This window comes from Sorex araneus, chromosome 11 (assembly GCF_027595985.1).
Source record: "Sorex araneus isolate mSorAra2 chromosome 11, mSorAra2.pri, whole genome shotgun sequence".
In the NCBI taxonomy this organism is placed as follows: Eukaryota; Metazoa; Chordata; class Mammalia; order Eulipotyphla; family Soricidae; genus Sorex; species Sorex araneus.
This window is the reverse complement of record NC_073312.1, coordinates 44,113,143-44,139,790: the sequence shown is the minus strand read 5'-3', so window position 1 is coordinate 44,139,790 and position 26,648 is coordinate 44,113,143. Positions and strand designations below refer to the sequence as shown.

General features: G+C 35.4%; 1 protein-coding gene across 7 annotated transcripts in view; it reads left to right on the top strand.

Moving 5' to 3' along the window:
* Positions 1 to 26,648, top strand: part of NRG3 (neuregulin 3) — a 1,111,934-nt gene that overhangs the window by 968,080 nt on the left and 117,206 nt on the right. For 4 of the 7 annotated variants that reach the window (XM_055119557.1, XM_055119558.1, XM_055119560.1 and 1 more), the window contains exon 4: positions 7,755 to 7,781. In XM_055119557.1, the coding sequence (XP_054975532.1) occupies positions 7,755 to 7,781 (27 nt within the window). The remainder of the gene's footprint in view (positions 1 to 7,754; positions 7,782 to 26,648) is intronic. The other 3 variants (XM_055119559.1, XM_055119562.1, XM_055119563.1) reach the window with 1 other exon arrangement.

The following is a 26,648-nucleotide window of genomic DNA, read 5'->3' as shown; positions in this document are numbered from 1 at the left end:
CAAATGTTACCTATATATATATATATGTATTTATGTATGTGTACATACACAAACAAACACACATATGTATATATTTTGGCTTTTTTTCCATTCAAGGAATAAAGTGTTCACCTTTTGTTAGTGTCACATACATATGTAGCATACTGCCCATGGATTATGCTTCTCTGCCTCCTTTTTTTCGGGAAGGTAGGTCATGCATCTGGCATTCTGCAGGGCTTACTTATAACTCTATGCTCAGGGTTCACTCCTGGCAGTGCCCAGAAGACAAGATGCGGTGTCACATATCAAACCTAAGTTGGTCACATGTAAGGCAAGCATCCTAACTGCTGTACTGTTACTCTGCCCACTTCTCTGCCTTTTATACAAACCTGCATTCTTCTTCGTAGAATGAATGGGGAATGTGACTGTCAGGTCACTGTTCCCAGTTCTTAGTGATACATTTTGAGAAGAAAGAGTCCATGCTTCATCATGAATAGGTAAATGGGGCTTTGTGCTTTCCTGAGAAAGTGGTTTTGCATTTCCATGATTGATGACTTGTCTGGTTTGAGGTTGACCATAGTAATATTGTCAGGGTTCACTCTCAACAGTAGAAAAACTATTAGTTCTGATGTTATGGGAATGTGAGAGAGATTGTTAGTATAGATCTTCCTGACTCGGATGGATGACTCTGGGTTATTTTGCGTAAAATTTAAATTTGACTTAATTTTACAGGTACAGAAGAAAGATAGAGAAATAAAACAAATTTATATGAATTCTTTTTAAGAGGTAGGAACAAGGGTATCTTTTTTCTCCATTAGTGTGGTTTTTATTAACTATAGAAACATTATTTCTTAACACACAAAATCTTAAATAAAATGTATGTGATAGTAAAATTAAAATTATACACCTAATGAGAAAGCATGGTTTAGTGCTGAAAGCCTGGAGATTAGAATATGACTTTTATTGGGGCTGGAATGATAGCACAGCGGGTAGAGCACTTGCCTTGCACGTGGCCAACCCAGTTTCGATTCCCAGCATCCCATATGGTCCCTTGAGCACCACCAGGGTTGAAGGGTTTATTCCTGAGTGCAGAACCAGGAGTAACCCCTGTGCATTGCCAGGTGTGACCCAAAAAGCAAAAAAAAAGTGACTTTCATTTATATCCTTATTTGTACACTAAGTATCATAAGAAATGTGATAATATTTCTCTCTTTTTAGAACAATACCATAGGATTGAATGTAGACAGTGAGCCTAAAAATGGACTTTCTGCCTCATATACCAGGAGTTTGCTCACACTCTTACAAATTTGTTACTTTTATGGGGATGAGCAATATTTGTTCTAATTGTTTCTCTGCTCCCATTCACCACATAATCTTACTGTGTCAAGTATTATGTCCTGCAATGACATAATCTTATGCTTCACTACCCTTGATGGACCTTTTCCTCAAAACTTTAATCCTTTAGCTTTTTCGAAAGTTGAACCTGTAAATCCTGTGTCACTTTCCAAACTAAAAGTTTCCTTTATGAACCACATCAGTGTACCCTTAAGCCTTGCTTTCCTCCTAATCAAAAGCTATTTGTTTTTCTACCCCATTATAGTAGATTGATATATTTGACAATGTCTTGACATGAACAGTTTGTCTATGATCTGGGAGTAACCAGAATATATGTGAATCACCGTTGAATCATGGAACAATTGCCTCTAATTACAATGATTTTAGAATATACTATAGAATGATAGACTCAGGTGCCTTGGGTCAGCAAACATTCAAGATACAGTTTACCATCTACATCAATCCAAAATGAGTCTTCTTGAGATGGGCTACCTCTGCTTGGAATATCGCCGTGGAAAAATCACTTGACAAAGATTTATGGGTGATTCTGCAGAGATTCAGATTTTGAGTTCTTAAGATAAACTTTATACAATGGACATACTTGATAATTGGCAACTGCTTTCCTCCATACTTGCATGGCATGTTTTTCCAAAGTAAGTCTTAGAGCTCTATCTCTCATTCCTCACGGAGCTTCATGACACAGTAATCATTTATATTAAGTTGGAAAATACTCTCTGCTGAAACAATTCCAGGAGATTCCGGGTACACGTAGGAAGGCCTATTGAAGTTTTTCAGTAGGAAAGTCTGTAATATTTAAGCTAACATTTAAGCTTTAAGAAAACACTAAATAATATTTTATATAATGTGTTTAAGTCTCCCCATGGGACGATGGTTTAATTGGTCACATTTGAAACTATTATGATAGAATTTTCTTGTTCAGTTACTTTTGTTTTCTAGGAACTACCACAAGTAGAAGTAGGGGGCAGAGGCCAGGCTCACTAATGTTCATCTTGTCAGCACAGGCCTGAGGCTTCACTATTCGGCATTAGTTGTTCAGTGCTGCTTGCACTGGGGTTTCTGAGCAGCTACACATCATGATGATAAGGTCATATGGTTGCAGATCTTGCAAATGGCTCAGCACGTTCTCTACCACTTGGACTCTTGAAATCTCTTTATGACCTTATTCACTTTTTTTGTTTCTTTTTTGGGAGGCCACATCTGGCCATGCTCAAGGCTTTGACGCTGTGCTCAGGGATCACTCCTAGTGATGCTTGGGGGACCATACACAGTGCTAGAAATTGGACTCAGGTGAGCCGTCTACACAGAAAGTCCTTTCCAGTTCCTTCAGTTACTTTTTAACACAAAAATAACACTGAAGCCTACATTCATCTGGCATTATCCCAGTGCCATCGTATGTTGGATTAAAAACGCTTCTGATCTCTTTTTGAATTTGGAATCAAGTAAAGGGTTATTTTCATTTGCCTTCCCTTATGTGTCCCACATTGAAGACACTATTGGTAACCTATTTATTTATGAACTTATCAATGTACCTGGACAATGTGAACTTTGAGCTCTCCATACATGAAGTTCCATGGACAACTTGGAAACATATAAACTTCTTGGAATTTTCAGATGTTACTAGATTTATGAGATTTATCCTTCACTACCCTTGGTGGACCTTTGCCCCCAAACTTTATTTCCGGTTAGCCTACATCACCCCATTCTCTTAAAACCGTTTCAGGTTTGGAGGAGAGCTGTCAACAATGCCAATCTTAAGCTTTGTGTTAAGCACATGGCCAGTGGTTTGCTTCTTGGTTTCAGTGCTTAGTTTGTATTTAGACAGAACGTTAGATATTCCTTGCTGTATATTCAAAAATACAACTTTTTGGAACCAGCACCTTCTTGAGGCATTCTCACCAGGAACACATAGAGAAATATTAATGATCTGAAGCTTTGATTCCTTGGAGAGAAGGACTCTCTATTAACCGGGCTAGTGGTCCACACTTCATCAATGAACTCAGGACGAGCGAGTACATAAGTGGTGCTTCTGCAGTGCCTAAGGATACTTGAAAACAATTTGTCATCGTAAAGTAGATTAAATAAATCCTCCCCAGATATCTAATTATCTGATATAATTTTTTTTAAAAAAATAGCATTTTCTTCTTCACCAAGAATCTCATGATTAAACTCTGAGTATAACTGCTAAGAATCAAGTTGTGTAGGCACCTCACTTGTATTCCCAGAACTCTAGTGTCAATCTAGCTCAGGGAAAGTTTGCTAACCTCTCTGTGCCTATGTCTGGTATAAAGAAGAATAACCATCTTGATTTAGTAAATTTCTATGAACTAACATTTCATTCCATTCCTGGCATATAATACATTCTCAATTAACTATAGCTATTACATAATCAAAATATATGCCTATGCTAAAATAATTGCAGTTATTAATATACAAACCATGAGAGTTTCAAAATATAGAAATCATTCATTGTAATCTATGAAATAGGGGTTATGAATTGTTTTTGCTAAATCATTGTGTATTCCCTGTAAATGTATTTAGCAAATAGGAAAATTCCACCTGAGTGTCTATGTAGCTTTGGCCCATACTTGTTGGATGAAAGAATAAATGATTAATTTATCAGTTCTCAGCACGTCTCCCTTGTTTTTATGCAGGCATACATTCCTCCAGGAATGTTGTTTGCTTTAAGAAATAGCACAAATGATTATGAGATATATTGCACAGTATGTCTTGTGTATGACCCAGTTGACAAAACTAATTGCTTTTCTGTCATGCTCTTCAAAGATTTCCATTGATCCTTTTGTATGAAACAAAGCCTGAATGTCTTAGAACCTACAGTAATGATCAGTGTTTAGCAGTCTAATAACACAATGGAAATGCGTGAGCATGTGTATATAAGGAAATAAATCTTAAATAAGATCTAACTTTTTATTTATATTTGAGTGCTATCCTTTTTGTAAGTGTCACGATAAAAATTGATACATTTTCTATAAACTCTGATATACATGACAGATTCATGACAGTATGTCTGATAATTATAAGTATAATAAATAGATGCATTTTCTCAACTATATTGGGGGGGCTGGAGCGATAGCACAGCAGTTGTGCATTCGCCTTTCACGTGGCCAACCCGAGTTTGATTCCTCCACCCCTCTCGGAGAGCCCGGCAAGCTACCGAGAGTATCGAGCCTGAGAGGCAGAGCCTGGCAAGCTACCCGTGCATATTGGATATGCCAAAAACAGTAACAATAAGTCTCTCAATGAGAGAAGTTACTGGTGCCCGCTCGAACAAATTGATGAGCAATGGGATGACAGTGACAGTGACGGTGATATTAGAGGGGATGCATTTTATTTTTTTATATTTTTACTTATTCTCAGTGTTTGAATAGTTTTCTAATTTTGATTTTTGTCTGGACATAGATTCATGGTAATTTCAAGTATTCAGATTATCCTCAAAATTTACTAACCATACCACTGATATCTTTAGAGCAACCTCAGACACAAGACAGCCTGAGATAGGAGTGTCTGACACAGGTGGAGCAGTTACATCCATAGAAAATATATAAAACAAATAAACAAACAAACAAAAACACTGTTTATACTTGCCAGCAAAACAGATAACAGCCAGCCAGCCATCACTGAGCCTTATTACCTCCAGAACATTTTTGTTTAACCAAGCAGTGGCTACTGATTTTGTATTTTCCCATTCATTTCACTGAACATCTGTGGCCCGCTTCTGAATGTGACCTGTTCCCAAATTTTCGTGTATTTTACATCTATTGGTTTCCTTCCTGCACATTTTCTTCTGGCTGTATGCAAAACATTTTTAAATGTCCCTTGTTTCAAGGGGCTGGGAATTAAATCTGGGTTGGCTCTATGCAAGGCAAGTGAAGTGTTGAAACGTCTGTACTATCTTTCTAGCCCTCCACCCTTTTTCTTCCATGTAGAAAGTAATAGCACTCAAATCGCTGTTTTATTAAATTCCCCAACTCTAATCTCTTTCTCTAGAGTCAAAAGTGCATGCCATGATTCAGCTTCTTATTTCACACAAGAACCTAAATATAATTGTTCCAACTTTTCAATAATCCCTATTCTTTGATACTGACCATTTTCTTCCTCCTGTGGGTTCTTGCCCTATCTATCCAATACACATCATCTGGGTTTCCATTATAGGATTGTACAGAGAATTACTGAATTTCCCCCCCCAACTCCTGTGGATTCCTACTGACTTCTGAATTACTTGAGAAGAAAAATCCTATCTTTTTAAAGTGTCCTAGATATCTATCTTAGTACATATTAAGCACTTAAAAGTACAATGTGAAGAAATGAATGCATCTGCATTTTAAAAAACATCATGTTAATATTTTTTGTTGTTTTTAAAAAGTATGGTTAAGAATGTTTATAATGGTATTGACATTTATGGTTTTGGTGTGCACAGTTATCTCACCTTACCACCACCCAAATATCCAAATGATCTTTATAATAGAGACATTTTTTAAATCAAAATAGGTGTGAGGTACTAAAATAGTGAAGTATTTATAGGAAATTTTATAGTACAGAAAGTAGATTAGACCTTGGATTAGTGCGCCAGAGGAAAATAGAGAATTATTAATTATTGCCTATTAATATGTGAGCACAGATTCCGTTCTGCTGATAGCAAAGATTTGGGATACAATGGTTATGCTTTCACAATGTGTGTGTGTGTGCTCATGTGTGTGTGTGTGAATAGAGCTAGTAATGTAATTGCATGCATGTATAGATAAAAATGATTAAAATACCTCTCAATATCTGTATTGTAAACCATAATGCAAATAAGAGGAGAGAGATAGAGAGAGACAGACAGACAGACAGAAACAGAGACAGAGAGACAGAGACAAAGAAGAAAGGTACACAGGGGGGCAGGGTAGGGGGCAGAGCTGATTACATTGGTGGTGGGAAATGCAAGTACACTGGTGAAGAGACAGGTGTTGGAACATTAGATAAGTGAAGGAGTGAAACCCGATCATGAACAAGTTTGTAACTGTGTATCTCACTGTGATTCAAGAAGATTTTTTTTTAATGGTTAAAATAAGAACGAGAATGATAATTTCAGAATTACAGTACATGTATTGAGCAGAAAGTTTAGTCGCCCCATGATCATCCATGTGGCAATATAATAATAGTATTAATAATAAATAATAAAAGTTTAAAATAAAATATGCTTATGCAGTTTCAATGAATAATCTTTAAATAATTCAAAATTGGATTAGGCATGGAATTATCTAAAATATCTAAATGTGTATTTTCTGGGGAAAAATGTTGCCTTGCTAAATAAGCGATTTGTTGCCCAACAATTTAGCTATTAATTTTTTCTTTTGCATTTTTGGTCACAGCCTGTGATCCTCAGGGGTTATTCCTGGCTCTGCTCTCAGGAATTACTCCTGGCAGTGCTCGAGAGACCATAATGGATGCCAAGGATCAAACCCTGTCGGCCACCTGCAAGGCAAACACTCTACCCACTGTACTATAGCTTCAGTGCAATTAGTCTTTAAAACAAGTATAATTGTGGCAATACTTTATTTTTTCATTAGTTCCTATTTAAGAAACATTACTACAACAGAAATCATCATTAAATAGTGCAGTGAATTTTAAAAGTGAATGAATAAATAATTGAAAGTAAAGAACCATTTAAATAAAGGAAATTTTAAGGTTGAATGCCTGGTCAGAACTAGGGCATTTTATCTCTGTTGTTCACAGACACTGCCAGCAGGTTAAAATGGTAAGCTATCCACATTTACATAAAGCAGACAATACAGAAACATTTTAAAATTTGTTTTTGGTAGGGAGGTGGTATGAAGTTTAATATTCAAAGGACTGAAGGGTCCTATAGATTGAATTTGTGCTATTGATCTTTTGGAGTATTCAACTTTTTTAGTCTTTTTAAAGCAGTTTCTCATTTAGCAAATAAAATATTCAACATCCTTAATATTTTATTTTTTGAAAGTGAAGAACAGTTGATCGAAACCTGCTTTGTAGAAGCTCCTTACATAATAGAGATCCAAATAAATATAGTTGAACAACTAAGTTATCTGTGGGAAATATGTGAAAGAAACTCCATCAGATAGTCTGTATGAAGAGTTTCTCTTTATTTTGCTTCTTTATCTTTTCTGGGAGAGCTGTGTTTATGCATTACATAACTTTAATTAACAGCACATTATCTTATATAAAATTCGTGATCAAATAATATCTAGTGGAGTCTTTATATAAGTACCGTTCAGTGTTCAGATTATTCTATAAATTATCTTTATAAATAGGGTGGTTAAAACTAAGAGATATCCTTTGCCTTGGAAGATCATGAGTATGAGTATTGGATTATAATAGAATTGTTTTCTAATCTTTCTCTTTTTTATTTTTCTCTTCTTTACATGCTGACTTCGTTGTAGCAGACCACTTGGGGATTGAATTCATGGGTAAGGCTAAACAATTTACTGCTTAAATTTCTGGAAAAAAAGATAATGTGATAATAATGTATATAATATTTTCTTCCACCATGATTATAATTTAAATGTCTTACAAGATGCTATTAGTAGTTTTGTCAATTTTTTCCTACAAAACAATAACTAAAAATAAAATACTTAACTATCAAAAGCTTGCTCAAATCTCATGCCTAGTTATTGTGTTTCTAATATTAAATTTTTAGTTTTTTTTTTTACATTGTGGATACAAGTCCTTTGGCAGATATGTGATTTGCAAATTCTTTGTCTGTGGCATGTCTTTTATTATTTGTGTTTTTGATGCTGCGGATGGAACTCACAGGCTTTGTTGGGGATGGGCAAGTGCTCTAGCCCCGAGAGACTTCAGCCCTCTCACGTTACCATTTTATCCGTATGTTTCAAAGAGCGATTTTTAATTGTAATCATTAATTCTGATAGCACAGAGGGTAGGGCATTTACTTTGCACTTGGGCGACCCAGGTTCGATTCCTCTGTCCCTCACAGAGATCCTGGCAAGCTACCGAGAGTATCCTGCCCACATGGTAGAGCCTGGCAAGCTACCCGTGGCATATTTGATATGCCAAAAACAGTAACAACAAGTCTCACAATGGAGATGTTACTGGTGCCCGCTCGAGCAAATTAATGAACAACAGGACGGCAGTGCTACAGTGCTACTTATTTTGAAGAAAATTTAATGTTAACCAAGACTCTGGAGCCATACAGAAGTTGGATTTGATGCTTGTCTTGATTATTTGCTTCAGTTCTCAATTTTCTTAATGGTAAAGTAGAAATAATAATAGATTATGTTTTACAGCACATATAAATTGCTTAGCACAAGTTGATGGCAAACACTAAATAAATGATAGAAAATTATTTTAATATGCATATGTATACATATGTATATGCTCTTCATATATTCGGCTCTAATGCCTTTACTTCATTGTGAATGCTTTAGATATATTTTGGTATCGTATCTTGGAATGTGAGCTACATAAACACTTTCATTTATAACATTTTAAAATGTCTTTTAAAAGTATTATTAATTAATGCAATGTCCTTAAAAGCAGCAGAGTAACTGCTGTAAGGGAAGTGATATTTTCTATATTCATAGATAATTATATTTAGAATTTGCTATTATTATGTTATAAGTAGAATGAAGGGGGGAAATCCCTAAAGGTTGATATAAATTATGGTACTAAGATGAAAAGATAATCAGGATTTAAATTTAGTGAAATTTAGATGACCAAAACTTAAATCCAAATTCATTATTGCCTGCTTCTTTGGCTATTGATGAATTTCTTAGTTTTCTCTTATGTGTTGCTGCACAGATTCACCCATTCATTCAATTAACATTTTTCATGTGCTCAGAATTAGCAAAGTCTAAGATGTTACAAATAAAATAGTAAAAATATAGTTTAAATCTGACTTGCTGACATTTAGAATTGAGTAAACTTACAGATAGGCAACTCAATCAATAAATACAAAATTATAAGTTTCTTAAAATCTATTCAAAACTAGATGAGGTTATTTTGGTCTAATGTGATGGTGGGCAATATAGAAAACATTTTAGAGGTATTTAAGACATTTTATTTAAGATTATATGAGAGGAATTGATTTTTAAGTATAGAAAGGGAAATAGTAGAGAATAACTAGTAGAAGGTAACCTTAGGGTACATAGTTTGTACATTTATATAAAGGATAGGGTATTTGCTAAGAAAAAATAACGAAAGATTTGTTTGAGATTATTACTAGATTCAGTTTGGAAATACTAAGTTTCAGCTACTTTTGAAATATCTGAGAGATGATGTTAGGTTGATAGTTCATCATTGTATGTTCTTAGAGAAAAATAAAATTAAATAATGTGTATTGATATTTCTGTGGGTGGGCTAGAGCCATATCACAGTGGGTAGGCCATTTGCCTTACTTGCAGCTGACCCGGGTTCTATCCCTCTACCCCTCTCAGAGAGCCTGGCAAGCTACCGAGAGTATCCTGCTTGCACAGCAGAGCCTGGCAAGCTACTCATGGTATATTTGATATGCCCAAAACAGTAATGACAAGTCTCACAATGGGGACATTACTGGTGCCCCACTTGAGCAAATCGATGAGCAACAGGATGATAGTGATACAGTGATACAGATTTTTGTGGGTAACATTATTCATTCGGGCTCTTTCCTGTGTACTAACACATAGGAAAAGCAGACATATTACTTCCTGCAGGTTTGGACGTTTGCTATATAGGTGCAAGGAAAACTCACAAGGGCAATGAATTTCATGATTATATTCAAATGGAGCATGACTGAATATGAAATAGGTATAAAAGGACATGAAAATAGCAAACCAATGAGTAGTCATCATGACAGCACTTAAATATGTTAGCTTTACACAGAGGAGGTTGTATTTTTTTTTTAATTTTTTGGTTACACCCGGTGATGCTCAGGGTTTACTATTAACTTTGCACTCAGGAATTACTCCTGGTGGTGCTCAGGAGACCATATGGGATGCTGGGAATCAAACCCCGTGAGCCGCATGAAGACAAACGCCCTCCCCGCTGTGCTATTGCTCCAGCCCCAAGAGGAGGTTGTAGTTTTATGGTCTTGAAGTTACAGATATTTATGGACATTGTCCTGAAAAAGTATACATTGTTGAAAATAACAGGTGGCTGTGCTTTCCCCATTTACTGTGAGGATGCCAGGAATAAGAACATAGGTGTTGAGTATCAACAGTAATTTTGAATATAGTGGATATTGGGCTTAGTGGCCAAAAAAAAAATTCTCCACTAGACTGTGGTTTTTGAATAGTAGCTCCAGAAGTCATGTCATAAAATTGCTTCAGATAAAGGATATGCTACAAGACTAGTAACTGGGATTGAAGTAGCTTCAGACCTCACACAGTGTGGCAGTGGTTACAGTAAACAAGCCCCAGAAACAATGTTAATAATCACGGTTAAAAAGTAATAGCCTTCATCCTTATGGGTTTCCCTTCAGAACCTCCAGTAACCCTATTATTTTATAGGATAAAATTTTCTGTATGTTGAAGGCCCAGATCTAATCCCAAGCACCCTATGGTCTCTGAAGTACTGTCAGGAGGAGCAAATGAGTACAGTGATGGGGGTTGCCCCTGAGTACTATTAAGTGTGGCCCAATAAAATATAAGCCAAAATAGGTATTTTTTACTGGAATTGTGATGATGTTAATATAGCAATGATATTAAGAAAAATTACAATATATATTGAAAAGTCTGTGATAAAACAGGTGAATTTCATTGCTCACCTTCATTATTTTCATTGGAAAATAATAGGTTAATGTGCAGTACATCTCTCTCTCTAGGTGATAAATATAGAGAGATCAAGGTTAAGGTTGTAGCCTTATTCTTGCAAAAGTTCAAGTAAAATAATATAAGACATTGCAAGGAATTGTTTCTCAGTGTGTAGCACTGTTGTCCCATTGTTCATCGATTTGCTCAAGCAGGCAGGCACCAGAACATCTCCAATGTGAGACTTCTTGTTACTGTTTTTAGCATATCGAATATGCCATGGGTAGCTTCCCAGGCTCTGCCGTGTGGGCGGGGTACTCTCAGTAGCTTGCTGCGCTCTCTGAGAGTGACGGAGGAATTGAACCCGGGTCGGCCGCATGCAAGGCAAACACCCTACCCCCCTGTGCTATCGCTCCAGTCCCTCAGTGTGTAAATACCTTGAAATTCTTTAGGAGAGATTTCCTTGGATGAAAAGCTGGGCAATAAATCAGAGTTAAAGTGAATCCTTAGTATTCATAAGCATGTGAATCGTTATGAATTCATATTATAGGATATATAAAGAGCTAATGAATGGTTTTTCAGAATAATAAAGAGGTTCATACATTTTGTGAATAATTGTTTTCACTTAACTCACTAATTCTAGACACTGTTCACCTCTAGTGTCACATGCTCTAACAGACATGTGAAAATCTATTTGTTGTTTTACAAATAATGATTTTTATTTTATTTTTTATTTTAGTATCATATAGGTAAAATTTACTTCATAAAATGTCATTTTGTGCAAATCATATGGCATAATTAAGCCTAAATTCATCCCGGAACTAGAAATGCAAAGTCTCTATAAACTTAATCCTGTACTTTATTGGCTTCTCCTGATAAGGGATCAATTCCAACTCTGTTTTAATGAGTTCTAGAATAAAACTTGCTTCTCAACCTTCATCACTGTTGTTTGAACAGTGTTTAATTTGGTCTTCCCTTGAGTTTGTACATGGATCACAGATGACTATCTAAAGCATATGTACTTCTTTCCCCTCGTGATTGTGGTCATAATAGTCAAGCTTATATGTATCCTTATTAATAAGACTCTGTGTCTAATTGCTTCCTTCATTTGAACAAATTTATTTGTATCATGAGACCCAAAATCATATGCTCAATATATACTTATCCATATAAACTTGAGTTTATTATATGCCAGATGTATAAGATAATGAAAATTGAGCTTGGAACATAACATATATTAATGTTTCAGGACTCTGCAACTACAAGAGAGAAAAATGCACATAATTGAGGTCATATAATAAATGCTATAAAAATGACAGAGGCGAGATACACTGAAAGAAACGTAAATTGAAAGGAAAGCAACTAAATGGAATTGGAAGGTGTAAAAACAACTTCTTAGGGGAAAGGACATTTATTTAAGCTAAGTACCAGGCAGAGAAGATAAAACTGTACCAAATTAAAGTGTAACCCAATCTATACTAGCTCCATATAGCTTTCATTTTAGAATGCAGTTATATTTGCTATATCGTTATGTCAATCTCTATACCTTCGTTTATAATCTCCCTTATGTGACTTGGGACAGGAGATAGAATAACTACTTCTGTAAAAGCCCTTAACTAACCAAAATATGTTCTGATTTTTAAAGAATTATTATAGAATTGAATAAGGTATACCAAACCTAATGTTCATAAAATTGTCAGCATTCCAACTGATTTTTCCTTAGTAATATTCGCGATTTTTTTATCAATGCATCTTGGGATTAGTATAATGGAACTTTAACAAATAAATATCTAGAAATAATAAACTTAAATTAACTGATATAATCAGGTCAAGAATTTGGAGGCCCAACATAACACAAAAATTGTATTCTGAAAATAAATAAAAAAGTAAGTTTATATTAAGCAAAATCAAAAATATTTCTTGAATTCATTACTTAACCTATTCACATTCACATGAGCCAAGGTTGGAATTTTAGGGTCAGATGCTAAAGCTTTCTTCAAAGTGCAAGTATTCAGAGCTGTGTGAGAAATCCAGTTAATCAACTAGATAAAACAGATGGTTAAAGGCATATCGTATTGGTAAGGCTTGGAAGGCACATTGAACATGAAGAAAAAATTCTCATCAAAAAATATCTAGCTACTGTGTTGGGTGTTCAGTTATGAATCATAGTTTATTATATTCACTTGAGTAATATGTTACTTAGCTCTGTCTTTGACAATGTCCTGATGCATTTGATTCTCTGCACATCAAAGATGTTTGTACAGAAACAGGTGCAATGGCACTTGCAAATATATTTGCAAGCCAGGGGGAGAACTGAAGATTGTGTGGGGAGATCATTTATGCAAATGTATTTTATTCTCATATGGAAAAGCAAAGTGCACTCTCAGATATGTCATTTTAATAATCTGACTTTATTTTTTAAACAGTAGTGCAACTTAATTCTACTAAGTCTGATTTAGTCAGTTTTTTTTTTTCAGGTGTCGGGGGTTGTTTGGGCCATAGTCAGTAGTACTCAGGAAGTACTCCTGCCTCTGTACTCATATTATTTCTGACTATGGTACAGTAGAAGCATATTCAGTGAGTGCCAGGATTGAACCTGGGTTGGCTGCTGGCACGACCCACATCCTTCTGACCATACTGTCTCTCTTCTCTGCCCTTTAAATTGTTTTTATTTTTAATTAAAATAGTTATTGAATTTATTACAAAATTTTATTTTTTAATTAATTTATCCTTTTATTGAATCACCATGTGGAAAGTTACAAAGCTTTCAGGTTTAAGTCTCAGTCATACAATGCTCAAACACCCATCCCTTCACCATTGCACATATTCCACCACCAAGAATTAGAGTATACCTCCCCCCAGCTTCCCCCCGCCTGTGTAACTAATAAATTTCACTTTACTTTGATTACATTCAATATTTCAACAGAAAACTCACTATTATTGTTTGGAGTTTCTCCCCCCTAAAGTCGGACCTGCTGAAAAGGAAGCATTTGATAATTTATTTTCCATTGCTGAGAATGAAGAGATATGAGGTCGAATGGCCGCACTAGTGGCTGCACGGTTTTGGATTTCTGTATTTTAGTATTTAAGTAACTAAGTCCAAAGAAACATCTGCCAGAAATTGCATCATTGCAAGCTTGCACCTCTCAGCTACTTTATATTCCACATATGAGTGCAATATTTCTATGTCTATCTATTTCTTTCTGACTTATTTCACTCAGCATGATACTTTCCATGTTGATCCACTTATATGCAAATTTCATGACATCATGTTTTCTGACAGCTACATAGTATTCCACTGTGTAGGTGTACAAGAGTTTTTTTAACCAGTCATCTGTTTTGGGGCACTCTGGTTTTTTCCATATTACAAAATTTTGAACTAGAATTAGAAAAATTATTCTCAAATAATCTATGTATTGAAGTTATAAGAAAGGACACGGAAGTTATAAGAAGTTATAAGAAAGTATAATCTGGCAAGCTCTCCATGGTGTATGCGATATGCCAAATACAGTAACGAAGATGGGTCTCATTCCCCTTACTCTGAAAGAGACTCCAATGTGCCACCACTGGGAAGAACGAGTAAAGAGTGGCTGCTAACCGCTGTTGGAGAGGATGTGGGGAGAAAGGGACCCTTCTTCACTGCTGGTGGGAATGCCGACTGGTTCAGCCCTTCTGGAAAACAATTTGGACGACTCTCAAAAAATTAGATATTGAATTCCCATTTGACCCAGCAATACCACTGCTGGGAATATATCCCAGAGAGGCAAAAAAGTACAATCGAAACAACATCTGCACATGTCTGTTCATCGCAGCACTGTTTACAATAGCCAGAATCTGGAAAAAACCCGAATGCCCCAGAACGGATGACTGGTTGAGGAAACTTTGGTACATCTATACAATGGAATACTATGCAGCTGTTAGAAAAAAGGAGGTCAAGAATTTTGTAGTCAAGTGGATGGGCATGAAAAGTTTCATGCTGAGTGAAATGAGTCAGAAAGAGAGAGACAGACATAGAAAGATTGCACTCATCTATGGTATATAGAATAACAGAGTGGGAGACTAACACCCAAGAACTGTAGAAATAAGTACCAGGAGGTTGACTCCATGGCTTCGAGGCTGGCCTCACGTTCCGGGGAAAGGTCAACTCAGAGAAGCGATCACCAACTACATTGTAGTCGAAGGCCATGTGGGGGAAGGGAGTTGCGGGCTGAATGAGGGCTAGAGACTGAGCACAGCGGCCACTCAACACCTTTATTGCAAACCACAACAGCTAATTAGAGAGAGAAAACAGAAGGGAATGCCTTGCCACAGTGGCAGGGTGGGGTGGGGGGGAGATGGGATTGGGGAGGGTGGGAGGGACACTGGGTTTACGGGTGGTGGAGAATGGGCACTGGTGAAGGGATGGGTTCCCAAACTTTGTATGAGGGAAGTATGAGCACAAAAGTGTATAAATCTGTAACTGTACCCTCACGGTGATTCTCTAATTAAAAATAAATAAATTTAAAAAAAAAAAAGAGTGGCTGCTAAAATATCAGGGTTAGAACAAATGGAGACGTTACTTGCGCCCGCTCGAGAAAACCGATGATCAATGACTTGACGGTGATACAGCGATAAGAAAGGACAAAATAATGTTCTTATAAGGTGCCACCTAGAAATGTGTGACTGAAATATGTGTACATGTTCAAGATCTATAAGCTTATTCAGTTGAAATTTACCATATATTGACTACATCTTCATCCATTATTATAAAAGTTTGTATAGGATATTTTAGTGAACATGAAAAATATATCCTAAGAAGTGGTTTGTAATCTTGTATGTAATAGTAGAATGTGGGGATATTTTTCTTATTGTCAGTATGTTTAATACCAATGAGTTGGTATGTGGTATTCAAATATAACTGGCTAACATAGTTACATGAATTAATATAAAATATGATCTAATTTTTGAATTGACATTAGAGAATATATAAGTATCATCTTTTTATATGCTTAAGTTTATGAATCATAGTTTATTTGAACCAAAAATGTTTTACCATTTGAATATATCATGTTTCTTAAGGAACTAAATGGTAATTTATGAATTAATTTGTGTGCATTAGTAGAGGGGGTATAATCAAAAGAATGTTTGATTCTTCTTATACATCTTTGCAGTTTTAAAATACATGAAAAATTAACTTCAGGGGGTAATGTAAGTTAACATCATTTAATTTTTATCATGTGCCACAAACTTTACATTATTCTTTGAACTAGAAACACACATGATGGAACTATGCATGTGCCTATAAATAATCAAATCAGTGTCTATTTACCTGAAATATATTATTCAAAAAGCATGGAAAGAGCAAATACAGGATTGGAACTAACTGTCTTATTGGAATTCCTGAGTTCTATTCTTAACAAACTGTTGGTCACATCACAAATTAAGGCTTCAAAGAGGTTGTTTTTTGTCAAATTATGAAGACTTTATATACCCACCTTCTCTAGAGGACACATTTACCAAATAAAATAGTAAGTTAAATCATCTCTGTGATGATTTCCAAAAATTCAGCTTCAGGAACATTTATACAATCTTTATTTCTTACTTATTTTCCCGTTAACAATTTGACCAGAATGTTTTTACATTATATATATATATATATGTATATGTATGTATATATGTATGTATATCATGGCAGAGCCTGGCAAGCTACCCGTGGCCTAATGGATATGCCAAAAACAGTAACAATATGTCTCTCAATGAGAGACATTACTGGTGCCCGCTCGAACAAATCGGTGGGCAACGAGATGTCAGTGACAGTGACAGTGACAGTGTATTATATATATGTATTTATTTAAAAGTAGGTGAAAAACAAGTGCTAAAATATCCTTACCATGAGTCTCATTTCTATTTTCTCTTTCTTCTTTCTTTCTTTCTTTTCTTTCTTTCTTTCTTTCTTTCTTTCTTTCTTTCTTTCTTTCTTTCTTTCTTTCTTTCTTTCTTTCCTTCTTTCTTTCTTTCTTTCTTTCTTTCTTTCTTTCTTTCTTTCTTTCTTTCTTTCTTTCTTTCTTTCTTTCTTTCTTTCTTTATGAAGAGATATCATGATTTGATTTGTTTGTTCCCAAAATTCCAAGAGCCACACATGTAAGAGCAAATATTTCACACATACATCTATCTATATATCCATACTTCTATATGTCCTTCTATCTACATTATATACATAATATATAAATATGTAAAGACGTGTATATATGTGTATATACATATATATTTAGCTATATATACATATATTTAGTTATATATAGCTAAATATATATAAACATATATATACATATATATGTGTATCAGTGTATGGTATATATGAGTATATACACACATATATTTAGCTATATATACATATCTACATATCTACACACATATATATAGCTAAATATATGTGTGTATATACACATGTATATATTTAGCTATATATATACATATATATATATATATAGCATACACTGATACTTCCAGTGGTTAGAATTTATTTAATTTAATTTAATTTATTTCACTTATTGGCCAAAACTTTCTTGTTTTGGCCAATAAGTGAAATAAATTAAATTTTGACAGAATTTTTCAGTAAGGTAAAAAAGTTTCAGTGACTTTTAGAAAAGCTTGTAACCAAAAGATGCACTGGACAATGTAAAGACGTGTTATGATAATTATGGTTTATACACAGAAGAAAATGGTCATTTTAAATATATTTGTAAACTAGAATTCATAACAGATTGATAAAGTTTTATTGAGAGATAAAGTTTTTTATTTGAGAAAGGCACGGTTTGTAAACTTTAAAAATTACTGTTCATTTAAAGTTGACATAGAACCATTATATTTTCTTGAAATTACTGTGGGGGCATGATCAGGGTTTGGGGGGAAATTGCAAAAGAATTCACACATGCACAAGACAACTCTGAACCTCTGAAGCAAGTAAGTTTACTGAAAAGAGAAGGATGCAGTCCATAGGAACTGGCGTGGATATCTGGAGAGCAGCCTAGCTAGAGTAGGCAAAGGGTATTAGCTTTATCCCCTTCTGTAACTGAGAGGCTGAATAACAGGTCAAGGGATGAATTGTAGGTAGGTTTTCTACAAAAATCTCAACTCTTTTACTTAGGATTTAGCTTCTATCCTTCTTCCCATTGTTGATCAACTTGAATCTGTATTGTAGCCTCCTGGTGTGATTTAGAGAGAATCTCTAATCTAATGACAAAAAGCATCTGAGACTATCAGTTTTCTAGTAGGTTACTAATTTTAACGTAACAAGGAAGGTGTTCTGGTAGCAAGTTTGGTGATTTTTAGCTGAGAGTTCATCTGTGGGCTAGCATTTCTGCTGAGATAAGCAAATGAGGACCCTCCATGCCTAAGTGCAGGAGCTTGATGCTTTTTTAAATTTTATTTTTAAAGCAGGACAAAATTTCTCTGCCTAAGGGGCCATTTTCTATCCCTGTCATTATGATAAATTTCATAAAGTTAATAAATGAATGGGTTGGGAGTTTCATTCAGTGTAAGTAGTGAATATAGATTTCAGCAAAGCCGTGAGTAGACTTCCATTAAGTTCTTCTGTATTATGGAGAAGCACAAATTATATCAATTTTAAAAGTCATAAAATTATTGAGCATTTTATAAAGGGTGATTGATGCTTTATCAGATAGAGGGAATTATGATCTACCAGAAAGGAAATGGAGTTTTGGACTATTAACTTAGACTCAAAAGAAATTGTGATCTTATCTTAATCAGTATCAAGTCAATTATATACATATGCCACTTATCGAAAATGTTTTATCAGCTAATAGTGAATTGCAAAGATCTGAAGTTTAGTGGGAAAAAAAGGGGGGGAAAGGAAAGAGCAACAAAGATATTCAGATTATCATTTTGTTGGTGAAATGTAATTCCCAAGTAGATGAAGTAAACAATGGACTTTAATATCCATTTCCCTCAATAATTGTTTCAATAGCCAAAATGAGCTTGTGAAAACAGAAAAAAAAATTGGATAATGGATAGACTATCTACAGACATAGTTTATGCACTAATGGAGTTATTCCATTAGAATTCATGGTACTCAACAGAAGGTCAGGTGCTGTGCCAATCCAGATGACACAAAGTAAGACCCACTGTCCAGAACTCCAAATGTTGCATGGGATAGATTTGTAAGACAATCATTGCAATTCAGTGCAAAATTGACATCAACTGGCTTTTGTTTTATTTTGTTGGTTTTTTTTAATTATGATTCAAAATCTTCCCAGACATGTGCAGAATTTTAATCCATGTTTTAGACTCATGAACATAAATGGGTTTAGAGTTCACTGACATATGGAAAATACTAGGTTCTTTGTCTCTGCTGAAAATTTTCATAAAGTCTTCAGGAAATGTCTGTCCATTAATAAATCTTAGATAAATGGGTATATCATTCAATGTTTCTCTAGCATTACTGTTTATGTCAAATTTTTATGGCAAAATTATTTCCAAGATATGCATATTTCACTGAGCTAGGGTTTTAGGCACTGTACTCTGGTAAATCTCACTAGAAAAATCTCACAAAAAAAATAATGATGAAGGAAAACGCACATTTCTTAGAGCAATCAGAACTCATATTTACATGGAAGAACAGAAGGATTCTTATAGTTTGGAGTTTGCGGAAGGAATTATGAGTATAAAGGAAAAGGAAGAGTAAGAGCAAATAAGAATATGTTCAGAGATGCATATTACATATAAGGACCAGAATCTCTTAATCCCTGTACCATTTTTTAACCCCTAAATCTTGCTCTTTGAACATGATTTGGTCATAGGATATTTGCTGCCATAGGCAGAAACTTGGACATATAATAACATATTTATTATAATTCTAGATCCATTATTTCCACACAGTGGTTTTTAACCACTGGTCCATGACCACATTTATCTGCATTCAAAAGTGGTTGAAAACCACTGGTATAGTATGCATATGAATGAGGACAAGGGATACAAATTTTTTAACACTAGAATATCTACCTTATGTGAGAGGGATGCCATTACTCACCTCAGCTTGTATGCAGATCAAAATATAGTAAGTGGACTGGGGACAATACTCAGTAATTATTGTCACATAGCCTCACATATGTGAGACCCTAAGTTTGATCCTTGGAACCAAAAAATAAAATTTTCATAAGCCATGTAGTATGTTTACCACAACATCTGGAACATTATAGGTGCTAACCAAACTGAACTGTTTCTCTTAGAAATGAAGGGCTTTGATACCCAAGATTACCCACACATTGACGGAGGTTTACCATTATTGTTTATATCATTCTTCTTATTATATTACATATTATATTTTATTCTTATTATATTATATTATTCTATAAAGAATAAATTAAATATTGTTGTTATATTTTTTTACTATGTGATAATTTTTGCACTTTAGAAAACAAGGGCTCTCAAATTACCTTTAAGCACAGGAGCTATTTTAAAAGGCGCTTCATAACTTGACAGCTATATTTTCTGAATAGATTCGGAGTCAGTGTTATATCTATGATCCTTTGTCAGAATTTGGTTCTTTAGGGATTGTTTTGTATCTTTAACCTGGTTAGACAGGCTGGCCAGATTTCCTTGATCATTATTTCCAACAGGATTGAACATAGGATCAACTTTGCTGATTCAGGGGCTCTGCCCTTTCGTTTTGTTCTTGTTTGTTTATCATGAAATTACAAAGTTATTCATGAACACATTCAACACTGATCCCTTATGTAGTGTCCAATTCCCTTCACCAGTGCCCCCTTCCTCCTCCAAAGTCTACTTCTACCAGAGGCGCCTTTTTTTTTTCTTTTTGGGTCACACCCGGAGATGCTCAGGAATTACTCCTAGCGGTGCTCTGGGGACCATATGGGGTGCTTGGAATTGAACCCGGGTCAGCTGTGTGCAAGGCAAACGCCCTACCCGCTGTGCTATTGCTCCATCCTCGAGATGCGCCTTTTAATGTAAGTTTTTGCGTTCTGGTTTACAGTATTCTTTCTTCTCGGGCTTCAAACATAGAACAACCAATTTTCAGCACCACCATCTCCTCCCAGTTATATTCCCTCCACCATAATCCATGCGCCCTCTTGAGGTGGGAGGAAGTGAGTCCTACCCTCACTTCCTCCCACCTCAAGAGATAAGTTTCCTCCTGATTACCAGTTCTCATGTTCTATGTTCCATTGTCTTGGGGCAGCTGATATTCCATCACTATGTTTCTTTATCCCACATATGAAAGAAAGAAATAATGCTGTGTCTATTTCTTTCCCTCACTAAATTCTCCAACATGACGTTTTTCAAGGGCCTCCATGTAGGAGCACACTGCATGACTTTTTATTTCCTTATGGCTGAGTAATAGTCCATTGTGTGTGAAATACCATACTTTCTTTATCCTGCCATCTATTCTTGAACATGGGTTCCCTTCCCCACCAGATTTTGGCTGTTGTCAACAGTCTGCAAGGGACATAAGGGTGCAAATGCCTTTTCTCCATTTTGTTTTTTGGGTCCATGGGGTATATCATCCAAGAAGTGGAGCTGCTGGATCAAATGGGGGCTTAATTGCTATTTTTCAAGGAATGTCTGCATTATTGTTTTCCAGAAAGACTGGATCAGTCAATATTTCCACCAGCAGAGAATGAGTCATTTTCTCCCAAAGAAATTTGCCTTTCTCATTTTTATGTGCCTTTTGGCCATTTGCATTTCTTCTTTGATGAAGTTTCTGTTAAATTATTTTCCCTATTTTCCAATGGGGAATCTGCTCCTTTGGATGTTTGATTCTTTGATACTTTTGTTGTATTTTATTCATTTTACTTCCTTAGAAGGTAGAGGAGGCAATTAACATTTGCCATTAACATATGTCTTAACAATTAACATATGTCTTCCGGGCATAACTTACATGAGTCAGTTTATCTTTTAAAGTTATCAAGTATCTTAAACATGCAATATAAAACATCACCATAAATAAGTGACTGGAATTTTTTAGTCTAAGAAGTAGCAATTATATATATTTAACTTCTGGTGGGAATACTAGAAATAAGGTCTACTTAATGTGGTTTTATTGAAGCTATCCATATTTGGAGGAATGAATTCATGAGACAGTCATTTCTAAGAAATAGCATTTATTAGAAATACTTTTGTAAGAAATTCCATTTGTAAGAAATAAAGACAATGGAATGCTGGACAAAGGAAGGCTAAAACTGGCCATACAAGAACATTTTTCTTATTGTACACATGTAGAGACAAAATTGACAGAAGTAAAAGCAGTATGCTTAAGTAGTGAGGATGGATAATGACCCACATCAAATTTTACAAAGTCCAACTTATTCCCATAGTCTTTGCTGATTAGTAAAATAGAAGGTAGTGTATTTTCTGCAAAAAAAATGGATATGAATTTATTGCTATTATGTTGGTCTCCAAGTCCAAGTCAGGTATACTCATAGTCTCAAATAAAGCCTCTGCTATAGAATATATATTATGTATAGGTTTATAATATTTAACAACTTAAAATGTAAGATAGCCACTTACATTTGAATTTCAGATGCATAACAAATAATTATTTAGTATGGTATGTTTGATGAATGCATGAGACATTTCTATATAAAATTTTATTCATTGTTCACATAGAACTTCAATTATCTTGGTGTTAAGTGTTTTAAATGGTGTCCCTAACTTTGGTGCCAGGAGCAAAAAGAGCACAGACTTCACTCCTATAAAGAACAAATTAAAGTTGATGTGAGGAATGCAGGAAGATAAGTGAAATTAATGGGTAGAGGAACAGGAGGTTTGGAGTAAGAGTCTTTTGTGTGTCTGCAGGGGTAACTCTGTTATATAATGAGAATTAGAATTAGAAAAAAATATTACTCAGTCATTCTCACATTAACTCTCAGCAGCTATAGTTGTTTGACATGACAAATATAGCTTGTAGACTTATTGGTTCTGGGAATGATGGGTCCTGCTATCAGAGCAACTAAATAAGTGTTTAAAAGCCACGTTCTTATTGTGAGTGAAAGCTGAACACCTCTAATATGGATGCTTCAGAAAACACATGGAAGTTTACTAACTTAGTTAATCAGCTTTTCAGAAGAAAAGTAGCATTTACCTTACCAAAAGATGCAGTTCACGGCAATATTAATGAAGTAATAACAGCTGTGCTTTTATCTGTTCGCCACCCATTCATTTTCCCATTACATTCAGGCTGCTAAGTTCAATCACAAACATTTTTTTTAATGAGAACATGGGGCTTTTTGATTCTACCAGAAAAGTCAAGGTGTCTATTTTCTAAAATTCACAGTGAAATTATCTTATGGTTCAAGGATTCCACTTTTTTTAAAACTGAGAAAATGAGGTGCGAAGGGACCCAGGCAGTACGATAAAAAGTGTGTGTGCGTGTGTGTATGTTTGTGTTCTGAGGTCGGGCATATATACATTTAATTTATTTCATCTTCATCATCTGCAGACTATGGGGTAAGGACTCCATATTTTCTATAAATTTTTGTGAGATAAAAATCTTAATATTTGTGTATATGTATACATACATTGCATATATAAACATATGTAAGTCATTTTTAGCTAATATTGAACATTCAGATTATGCTCTTCTTTTCTGCATTCCCTAATGTTTTTCAGTGTGTTTATTTGGTGTATAGGTAAACTGTGTGTATGTGAATGTATGCCCATAGCTCCCTAAGGAGAGAGCATGCAATAATTTACTAGGAGCTTAGGTGGTTTTTTCCAGCACTTTCCTAAAGCCTTGCCCTCAATGGTTCCTAACTGTGACTATCAGTACTTTGTGGAGGAGAGGTAGTTGATAAAGCAGCAAGCAGAAGCTCCAGGTGTGGGCCTCCATCCTCTTGAGCCTCCTTAGGTGAAGTCAGTATCCAGTTCATTGTCTTAACTGCATGTCGAAAGTCATGTGGCCAACAAGAGGTAGGGGAAAGACCACTATGAAAATTATAGTTGAAAATAATCACTCTGGACACAAATGGTGCTGAAAAGAGGTAAAGTGATATGCAAGATACCCTTTCAGTAACAGTACTTCAGAACACAGTATTGTAAACCACAGTGCCTAAAGGTGGAAGGGGGCAGATAGATAGAGAGAGGAGAGAGAGAGAATGAGAGAGAGGAGAGGAGAAGAGAGGCGAGAGAGGAGAAAAGAGGAGAGAGAGAGAGAGAGAGAGAGAGAGAGAAGAAAAGTGTCTTCCATAGAGAGACAGGTTGTAGGGGTGGGACTGGGGGAGGTAGGAAACTGGGAACATTGGTGGTGGGAAATGTGCATGGTGAAGAACAGGGTGTTGGAACATAGTATGACTGAGACTCAATCTGAACAACTTTGTAACTGTATATCTCAGAGTGGCTCAATTAAAAAAAAGTTAGATTGCTAGAAAAATTTTAATTTTTAAAAAAATATTCTATTCAAGGAAAAATTTTATCCTTAACTTTTTCTAAAACTTTCCCCTATTTACGTTCATGCTATATTTTACTACTGAGAATTCACTGTTTTAAAACAGAATTATTATGAAAGAGGTATAGAGGCATGATGGTCTGATAGCTAAATGCTGAATAATTCATTAACTGAATACCTTTGGGAAAGGCCTTATGGAGAACTCTGAGACTAGTGATTCCATGGGACAAGGAGAGACTGGATTAATACTCAGTATTGTAAGTGGCTAAGAGTGCTGTCAAGTTAACATTGTTGAAACAGCTACGGAATAGGAATACTAGCACTAATTAAATACAAGGCATGCCTCATTTTATTGCTTTTTATTACATTTATTGCACTTCACTTGCTGCAGTTCAAAGATAGTTTTTATTTTTCACAAATTGAGGATTTCTATCAATACTATGGCAGGCAACTCTCAGTATCATTTCCCCAACAATAAATATACATTCATTTCTATTTCTTTGTCACATTTTGGCAAATATTGCAATATTTTCACTTTTCCATTATAGCTATTATGGATATCTGTGATTTTTTTCATATAGATTACTACAACAGTTATTTTGGGGTCCCCAAACAATGCTCAAATGTTTAGGTTAAATTGGTGAATGTTGTATCTTTTTGACTATTCTACCAAGAAACATTTTTCCCATCTCACCCCTCCTTATGCTTCCTTGTTCCACAAGACACAATATGATGTGAATTAATAATATTGCAATAACCTCCAAAGCTCAAGTAAAACATGGAGTTGCATATTGTTATATCATGATTTAGATAGCTACAATTATTCAGCTGACCAATAGACATTGCTCATACATATTTGGTTTCCATCCACAGTTCCTAGCTCAGAATTTAATTTCACTGGAATTTAACTTGTTCGTGTCTTTTTTTAAGTCTTGAAAGTCACTTTTGGGGAAGCACTTAAAGACAGGACTGGTATCTAGAGAATTTGCCACGTGGCTTAAGTATTGGAACTTCCGACCCACTCCTCCCAACACCTCTGGTGGGTTGACGGGTCGTATGAGATTGAATTCAGTTACCAATGGCCAGTGATTGTAGTCAACCATTCTTATATACCGAAGCCTTCTTAAAAATTTTAACAGGGAAAAGCATCCTAGAATTATAAGCTGGTAAATGCATGGTGGTTTGGGAAAGGAGATATACTGAGAGGCCACAGAAGAGCTACCTCCCACCCTATACTTCACATTCTGCTTCACTTCTATCAGGCTGTTGAATTGTATCTTTTAATATTTTTGTCAAAAATCTGGTGATCTAGTATACTGTTTTTTGAAGTGCATCATTTGACCTGGGAATAACTGGAGTACTCAGTGATTGATAGTAGTACCCTGGGTATTCCTTGGGGGCGGTGGGGATAGGGTACTTTCCGTTTGCTTAAAGGAAGTAGAGCAGTCAGGGGATTGCCAAGTGATTTTTGTTTTTCTGAAAAGAAAAGTGTAGGTCAAATTAATATAGAAATTTCTGATACAGTTCATAAGTGGGTTGTCTGAATTTTAGATTCAGTTCTTGCAAACTAATCAAATTTGAGGATGGTGTCCTGGGACCTCTCTCTGATTTATAGTCAGTCAGTCTGAAGCACAGACGGTGCAAAGAATTTCTGACCAGCACCTAAGTCTCAGGAAGAGGTTGAGGTACCTCTGAAGTACACCTTGGCACTGTGCAACACAGAAACCTCAAATGTTGGGTGGTTTTAGGAGACTGAGCCCTAAAATTGTGGAATCTGATACTGTGTGCTCACATCCAAAAGACAGTGTTAGAATTGAGTCGAATAATCAAACAACCACCTCATACCCAAGCATTGCTTATCAGTGGGGAGTTCTTAGCACCCACACTCACCTTTTGGGAATTGACCTTCAGTGTTCACCAACAACATACATGTTTCTCCCGTTAAATCAAGTGACAAAAATCATTGAGCATAGTGAGGATAGCATATAGAAAGTCTTGTGACATTCAGTCAAGCTTGACTGCAAAGGAAAAAGTTCTTGAAGGAAATTAAAAGCACTACTTCAGTGAACACGAGAATGAAAAGAAAGTGAAACAGCCTTATATGGAGAAAATTTTTGTGGTATGGTTAGATTAAACCAACCGTAACATTTCCTGGAGCCAAAGTCAATACCCTAACTCTGTTAAACACTATG